Here is a 7975-nt window from a genome sequence, read left to right as displayed (position 1 = left end):
GCTTAGTTTATTCTGGGCTGGGCTCAGCCTTGTGGCGGGGCCTTCATATGCCCTGCCTTTCTCCCCACGGGCTCAGTGTCTGGCTCATTGTAGGGTTCAGCAAGGATGGTGTTAGAAATGCCAAGTAGGGTTCACTGCTCTTTCTCTCTTCTGGGCAGTGTGGTTTTGTCTTGTGCTGTGCACAAATAATTTCACCACTGAGTTCTGCCTGGTGACAAGGGGACCCTCAGCCAGCACAAGTCCATACCTGCCTTCCTTGTTTGGGGTGACTTTGCAGAACCCCTGCTGCAGCCTAAGTGTTAAAGTGATAGTCGTTCATCTCTGGCCTGGGGAAGCCGGGGAGGGGGGTAAGGTGGGGAGGGGGGGTGACAAACAGAAGACTCATCCATGAGCCTGTGTGACAGTGCTGTGTGCAGGCCAGGGGTGTACCAGGAAATGCCAGAAGCCCTGTCTAGCCTTTCTTAGGCAGGATTAAAAGGGTGGGGGTGGGAGGGTATGTCAGGTGTCAGTGGATCCTAGCTACTAAGGAGACTGAAGTCCTCAGATCTCAGTTCAAATCCAGCCCAAGTAGGAAAGTCCCTGAGACTCTTTATCTCTAATTAACCACCAAAAAGCTGGAAGTGGAACTGTGGCTCAAGTGGTAGAGCCCCAGCCTTGAGAGAAAAAGCTAAGGAACAGCACCCAGGCCCTGAGTTCAAGCCTCAGTACTGGGAAGCCAACAAACAGAAAAAGAAGGAAGGGGTGGAGGCTGGTCCTGGTCACGTGCCCGTGTGGACCTCATGCACACAGGGCGTCTTGTTAGCGTTCTTGCCCTGCTGGCTCTGGGTGGTGTCACCTGCAGCCAGGGATTTGGGCAGGTGCCATCAGCTCTGGGTCCAAGCCTGGGTACAGAGTTGCCTGCTGGGGACAGGGGTACCTCATCTCCATCCCCAGCCAGCTCTAGAAGGCACTGTGGGGGGGCTCTGCCCCCTGGCTGGTGGGCAGGGCCTGGGCAGGCACAGGCGACGCTGGGTCTCCAACTGGCAGAAACGGTTCTGATTGGACACCCGGGTGGCCACGCCCAGCCCACAGGTGGTGGAGCAGGGACCCCAGGCTGTGCTCCATTCTGGGCAGGAGACACCAAGGGCTGAAAGCTGGCGTCCTAGGGGTAAGAAAGTGGAGTGAGCACTTGAGGGTAGAACTTGGCAGCCACAGCAAACCTGATCAAGTTACGCAGCCTATCTGCACCTTGGTGCTTTTTTTCCCCTCCCTCCCTCCCTCTTTCCCTCCCTCCTTTCTCTCCTTCCCTCCCTCCCTCCCTCCCTCTCTTCCTTCTTTCCTTCCTCCTTCCCTCCCTCCATCCCTCCCTTCCTTTCTTTCCTTCTTTCCTTTTTAGTTCCTCCTCCTCCTCCTCCTCCTCCTCCTCCTCTTCTCCTTCTTCTTCTTCTTCTTCTTCTTCTTCTTCTTCTTCTTCTTCTTCTTCTTCTTCTTCTTCTTCTTCTTCTTCCTCCTCCTCCTCCTCCTCCTCCTCCTCCTCCTCCTCCTCCTCTTCCTCCTCCTTCTCCTCCTCCTCCTCCTCCTCCTCCTCCTCCTCCTCCTCCTCCTCCTCCTCCTCCTCCTCCTCCTCCTCCTCCTCCTCCTCCTCCGGCTAGAAACTCAGGGCCTAGGTGCTGTCTCTGAGCTTCTTTTGCTCAAGGCTAGCAGTTTACCACTTGAATCATACCTCCACTTCCAGCTTTTCACTTTATTTATTTATCTTTGGTAGTACTTGGGCTTGACCTCAGGGCCTCGCGTTTGCCAGGCAGGCACTCAACCATCTCGAGCCATCCCTCTAGCCCAACCTCTGGCTTTTGATAGTTAATTGAATATAAGAGTCTCACAAGAACTTTCCTGCCTGGGCTGGCTTTGAACCGCAACCCTCAGATCTCAGCTAGGATTACAGGCGTGCGACACTGACCACAGGCCTGGCTTCACTTTTAATTCTCTGAGATTTGAAATGCTACACCGAATCCACTGAGCCTCTTTGCCCACTTACAGGAGCCTGGTGACCTTTGGCTTCGGCATCTCTCCTCTTCACCAGCCCCTCCCAACATCTAACATGTCCCCATATCATCCTGGTCCCTTAGAAGCCAGGCCACCACCCCCGTCCCCTGCCACCCAGTGGCCACAGCAATGGTCAAGCACTACATACTCACCTTGTGTGGAGAGGTGCGGGGCCCCCAGGCCCACTTCCTGGTCACACACCCACTCAGGACAGCACCGGCCGGGGACCTCCACCCTGCGGGGCCGGAGGCAGTCCCAGCTAGGCAGCCGCACGTCCTCACGACACAGTGGCAGGCAGGTGAAGCCACCGTCCTCGCAGCGGCAGAGGATCCTGCAGTGAGGCTGGAAGGCCTCCCCGTCCCGGTACAGCCTCCCGTTCACCTCGCAGCTTCCATCATCGTTGTCCCCCACTGTGGACAGAGCAGCGAGGGACCTAATGGAGACCCCAGGACCCTGGGAGGCCACGCCCCCACCGCATCTAGGCCCATGCGCGGTGCCGCCCCCAGCCTGAGCTGCCTGCCGAGGACCTAGCAAGCCGTCCCCACCCTGGCGCTGGGGGGGCAGGGCAGGGGGGACTGGCCTGGGTTGGGCCCCTGCTGTACCTTGTCTGTGGGAACCATCCTGCCCCACAGAGGCCCTGCAGCAAAGAAGCACCCCACCAAGGGCAGCACTTGCACACTTTGAAATCCTGCCTGAAGACATTAGAGGATGCCCAGGCCTACAAGACAGTGTGTCCTTGCTCAAGGTCCAAGAGTGACCCTGTGGACCGCAGCTCCTGGGCCCAGCCAGGTCACAGTGGGAGGTTGCTACACCTGTCTGAAGAGAACTCAAGCTGTGAGGCATGTCAGCTAATGCTGCTGGGCCTCAGTTTCCCCACTTGCAGAATGGGTCTGTTGGAGATTGCCAAGGAGCTTCTGTGATGTGAACATTGACACACGCCAGACTAACAGGTTGAGGGTTTAACTCCCCCCATGTGGAGGCTGCCCTTTGATTCCCAGCTCCATAGCCTCCACCTCCCCCGCCCCATGCTACCCCCTTCCATTCTGCAAACCTGCTTACCCAGGCACACGCCCCTCTGGCTGCCAGGGCCCGCCCCGGGCTGGCAGACGAGACCCTGGCTGGAGTCGCAGATGTGGATGTGGTCGCAGGACTCCCCCAGTCTCCTCGCACAAACCCGACAACAGCCACAGCCATCGAGCACCAGGGGCACCCCCTGCGGGCAGCGGGGTGGTGGCCAAGGACAGGTGCAGGGGGTGCGGCACAGCTGTGCAGACACCTAGAGACAAGAAACCTCTCTCGGTCATGGCTGTCAGGATGCCGAGTTCCCCCCTTCTCTCTGCAAGGCTGGGCCGTGTGGGGTTCTCAAAGTCACACAGACGATCCTTGAGTTCTGGAAGTCCTGTGGTGCTGTGGTTATGTGCTGGGGCTCTGGAGCCGAGTTCTATTCCTGATGCCACCCCTGGCCAGCAAAGTGCCCTTGGGCAGGTCACATAAGTGCAATCACAGTATCCAAGTGGGGGCTGATTTGGTGGTGCGCGTCACCCCCTGAGCAGTGGCTGGTCGGTAATAGTGTTGCATGCACTTAAGTTCTTTTTGTTCAACATGAGAAAGGGTGGCCCTGCCTCCAAGGAGCCCATGAGAAGCCAAAAGCCACAACCTGGGGTGTCAGATGTCATGTTTTCCCATGTGGGTTCCCCTCTGGGCAGAACAAACTCAACAATGTCATGGATGGGCTTGGATCATTTCTGGAACAATCTACACATGATTCCTAATTTTCAGTGTGCACAAAGCCAGTCCAGAAACAGGAAAATTCGGACCCCCAGAACCCCTCTGAGATTAATCAAATCAGAAATTCCAGCTGGGTACAAGTGGTCCACCCCTGTCATCCTAGCTACTCAGGAGGCTGAGGTCTGAGGATTGCAATTTGAAGCCAGCCTGGACAGTAAAGTCCATGAGACTCTTATCTTCAAAGAATTGCAGATAAAGCCGGAAGTGGCGTTGTGGCTCAAGTGGTAGAGTGATAGCTCGGAGCAAAAAAGGACCTCAAGGACTGTACACAAGCCCAGAGTTCGAGCCCAGGAACAGCAATAATAATATTAACTAATTAATTAGTTCCAGAGGCATGGCTCTGGGATTGGATTATTATCCAGCTGTCCAGATCTTCAAAAACACAGCTAGGTTTTGGGCTACCCCTCTGCCCCAGTCGAACTCCAGGTATAATGGGGAAAATGAGGGAGAAGAAAGTGCTTGACAAGAGCCAGAGTACTCTGCACAGAGCTGCAAGCAGCTCCAAGTCCTTCCCCAAGGACACGAGATCCTCAGGCCCTTGGGTGGGGTGCGCTGCACTGGCAAAGGTTCAACACAGGTGACCCTATGACCCTTCCCTTAGCAGGACACAGCAACACTCCCATGACAGCCAGGGGCCTGGGGCAACCTGTCCATTTAGTGGTGGAGACCAAGAGGTAGGTGTCACTCAAGTTGCCACCCGTGGCCCCATCTATGGGGACCAATGTTCAACAGGATCCTTGGGGGACTAAAGAGCCTTACATGGAGGAGGGAGGGCTCCTGTCTTCCCTAGTAACCTCCTAACGTGTGTGGTCCAGAGCAAATCCTGATCCCCTTAACCTAGTCCTTGCCTTGTTCTACCCCCAGTCCTGCAAATCTGCTTCCTGGTGCCTGCAGTTCCTACTGTGACCACTAGGGGCCACCTCCTAGCTGGTCAGCCTTGGGGGTGGGGGGTGGTAGCAGAGACTCTGGGCTTTACCTAAGGCTCAAGGAAGTCTGCAGAATTTCAGATCCTGGTGTGGACCTGCAGCACAGCATCCTTGGGGAGCTTATTAGAAATGGGCCATCAATCTGAGTGTGCTTAAGAACCCAGAACAGAGCAGGGCGCCGGTGGCTCACGCCTGTAATCCTAGCTTACTCAGGAGGCTGAGATCTGAGGATCACAGTTCAAAGCCAGCCCAGGCAGGAAAGTCTGTGAGACTCTTATCTCCAATAAACCACTAGAAAGCCGGAAGTGGTGCTGTGGCTCAAGGATAGAGCACTTGCCTTGAGCTGAAGAGTGCAGGGACAGTGCCCAAGCCCAGAGTTCAAGCCCCACGACCAACCAAAGAAAAAAAAACAAGAAACCCAGAACTGGCCTGTGAAGCAATAGGTAGACTTGGATTTCTGCTCCAAAACAGGGGTTCAGCTTTCCTGGGTGTGGATGGCGGGGACTCTGCCCAGAACAGGCTCTCAGGTCCCTCCTACCTGGAAACAAGAGGGCTGAGCACCTGCAGCCCCTCTGCGGGCGCCCTCAACTCAGCACACCTGGCTGCTTTCTGGCTTTCTCCGGCCCCGACGCCCAGCAGAGCGTGCTGGTGACTAGTGACTAGAGCCAGCAGCTACCACCTACTACGTGTCACATACATGGCAAGAACGTACTTCCACAGTCATCCACCTGCCCTTCACTGTGAGGAACCAACACATCCCTTTCCACAAGGCAAGGAAGGTCAAAGCCATGCAATGAACAGCCCATACCAGGGTGGAGCCCAGATCAGAATCCATGGGTCTCCAACACTCAGGTGTGTATGTGTGTGTGTGTGTGTGTGTGTGTGTGTGTGTGTGTGTGTGTGTGTGTGTGTCTATACTGGGGTTTGAACTCAGGGCCTGGGTGCTATCCCTTAGTTTTTTTTCCCTCGAGGCGTGGTCATAACCCGGGGTGAGGCATGGGACCCAGGCTGGCATCCTTCCCTAGGTGGCTGGGGCTTTGCACACAAGTGGTGACTAAGTTCCTGGGGTTCTGTGTGGGACCCAGACCCAGGGGAGAACGGGCATCACCCTCGCTCCACCGGGGCCTTTCCTGAGCCTGGACCTTTCTCTTTCCCAGGGGCCCAGCTCCCTTCTCCAAACACCCAAAGCCTCCCACCTTGGCCCTGTGTCCTGCCTGTCCCCGCGGGACCAGCAGCGGCAAGGGCCGGATGCCAGCAGGCTCCTCTGCTTTCTCCTGCAACAGGGCTCAGGACCCAGGTGAGAAAAGCTCCTCAAATCAGCCTGAAAACCCAGCAAACTCGGGGCCCATGAGGGCTCATCCTCACAAGGCTCTGGGAGCTCAGTATTTGTTGGGGGTGGAGGGGGGGGACACTACACTACTCAGCAGCTGTGGTGACCCAGGTTGGGCTGAAGGAACCCAGAATGAAGTCCCCCTATTACATCCTTCCTTTATTGATCTCATTTTGTTTTCCTGTATGTCTTTGGAAAAGTGATTCAACCTCTCTGAGCTAAAACGAGGGCAACTCCCTATAAGACTGTTCGGTGCGCATAGGAGGCAAGGTGGAATTCCCGCACAGCACCGAGGGACAAAGCCGTCCATCCACAAAGGTGTCTGCAGTCCCCTTGAGCCAGGGTCACTGGGCCACTCGGCACTGTACCCAATCAGAATGAGAGGCTCACAGGAAAGGGGACTTCCCCCAGCAGAGTGGGCCACAGTCAGTAGTCTGTGACCCGGGAGGAAAGCGATGTGTGGGCTCAGAGGAGCACCTGAGGAGCCCGGCTCAGGGGTCCAGGCTGTGACTTGACCCCATGCCCAGCACCTGGGAAAATGGAGCAGTAGAGCAAGTCACCTGGGGTCCTGGAACCCTGTCCTTTAAAAAAAACTATTATGTATTGAGGCACTGGGGGTGGAACCCAGGACATGGATCCTGCTAGACCAGCACTCTGCCTCTGAGCTACATCTGCACCCCAGGTTGCTTACCTTGGAGAGGAGGCAGAGGAGAGAGATGGCCAGGAGATGAGCCCGCAGTGTGCCTCTCATGTCACCGTGCACCCACACGAGCCAGCTTGGAGTCTGGAAGGCAGGACCTGAGAGGCGTTATATCCCAGTGGCTGTGAGGTCACACACACACACACACACACACACACACTTTCATCTCTCCATCCTCTCACCACCCTCATAGACACAGCAAGGAGCCCAATTACCTGCAGAGGAGATTGAGGAAGCCACCCAGGGGTGCCTGGGGGAGTATGTGTGTATGTGCGTGAAGTGGGAGCCCTTCCAGCCCACGAGGCCTCTGCAGCGGCTGCGGCCCTGCCCTGGACCCCCGTGCCCCATGTGAGGGCTGCCGACCCCGGAGCGCACAGCCGTCACTCTGCGGATCCACCCGGAGCCTCCGCAGCCCGTGGCCCAGCCTCCAGCCTGGCCTGTGGTTTCTGGCACAGAGCTTGGCAGCCACCCAGGGGTGGGTGTGACCCAGAGCAGTTTCCCTGGGCGGCCTGTGTGCTCTTGGCAATGAGGGGGCCTCTCAGGCCGGCTTCCCAGGCCCTGAAGGCAGCCACGGTGTGGGCGAGCCCAAGCAGGCCTGGACCTACTGTGTGCCCACACATGCTGGGCACTGCCACGAGATCTGGTCCAACCCAATCCATCTCGTTGAACTCACTCCACTTGAAAGGGCTGTGCGGGAACTGGAACCACAGCACCCATCTAGGGGACACGGTCCAGACAGGGGAAAACGGTGTGGAATCCCTGGGAGCATCAAGGAGAGCCCTTTGTTCAGACCAAGAGTGAGGGCCAGCTTTCTGAAGCAGCTTTCCCTAAAGAGGGTCAAGCAAAGACAGGGTTAAGAAGGATAGAATGTTCCAGGCTGATGGAACAGTATTCACAAGGCCAGAGGCAGGGGCTAGCACCATAGCCCTGTCTATTCTGGAAACAAAAATTGCCTGACAGGATTGGGGGAGGTTTCTGGAACTTTCTGGGCAATGGGCATTGCAAAGGGGGGGGTGTAAAAATTAAAATACAGATTCACACCAGGATTGTGAAGACTTAGAGCATTCCACCCTCTGGGCATGGGGGTACAAAGACATGGGATTGCCCTTAGGATTTGACAAAGCTGGTGGCTCACACCTATCATCCTGGCTACTCAGGAGACTGAGATCTGAGAACTGAGATTCAAAGCCACTGGGCTGGAAAGTCTGT

The 7975-nt window shown here is 56.4% G+C and overlaps 1 protein-coding gene across 2 annotated transcripts; it reads right to left on the bottom strand.

The window, feature by feature from the left end:
- Positions 1-7144, bottom strand: Ccn5 (cellular communication network factor 5). 2 transcript variants are annotated; one of them, XM_069990115.1, is made up of 5 exons: positions 6982-7144; positions 6758-6864; positions 3082-3298; positions 2175-2432; positions 1-1141 (listed from the first exon to the last, which is right to left on the bottom strand). In XM_069990115.1, the coding sequence occupies exons 1-5, from the start codon at positions 7112-7114 to the stop codon at positions 918-920; spliced, it is 939 nt and encodes a 312-aa protein (XP_069846216.1). In that variant the 5' UTR covers positions 7115-7144; the 3' UTR covers positions 1-917. The 2 variants fall into 2 exon arrangements, with proteins under 2 accessions (XP_069846216.1, XP_069846217.1); XM_069990116.1 differs by having other exon boundaries at positions 6758-6850; positions 6982-7063.
- Between the last annotated feature and the right edge of the window lie 831 nt (positions 7145-7975).

The sequence above is a fragment of the Dipodomys merriami genome, unplaced genomic scaffold, assembly GCF_024711535.1.
Source record: "Dipodomys merriami isolate MVZ:Mamm:240054 unplaced genomic scaffold, mDipMer1.0.p SCAF_39, whole genome shotgun sequence".
In the NCBI taxonomy this organism is placed as follows: Eukaryota; Metazoa; Chordata; class Mammalia; order Rodentia; family Heteromyidae; genus Dipodomys; species Dipodomys merriami.
Note: the sequence above shows the minus strand (reverse complement) of the source record. Positions and strands in the feature narration are given on the sequence as shown.

What these genes read in the sequence shown, in the direction of transcription:
- Ccn5 (XM_069990115.1), bottom strand. Translation starts at nt 7,114, where the DNA reads ATGGGGCACGGGGGTCCAGGGCAGGGCCGCAGCCGCTGCAGAGGCCTC. An exon ending in TTCCTCAATCTCCTCTGCAG is followed by an intron (nt 6,865 to 6,981) that starts GTAATTGGGCTC and finishes AACGCCTCTCAG; the next exon opens with GTCCTGCCTTCCAGACTCCA. An exon ending in CCAGAGGGGCGTGTGCCTGG is followed by an intron (nt 2,433 to 3,081) that starts GTAAGCAGGTTT and finishes CTCTGTCCACAG; the next exon opens with TGGGGGACAACGATGATGGA.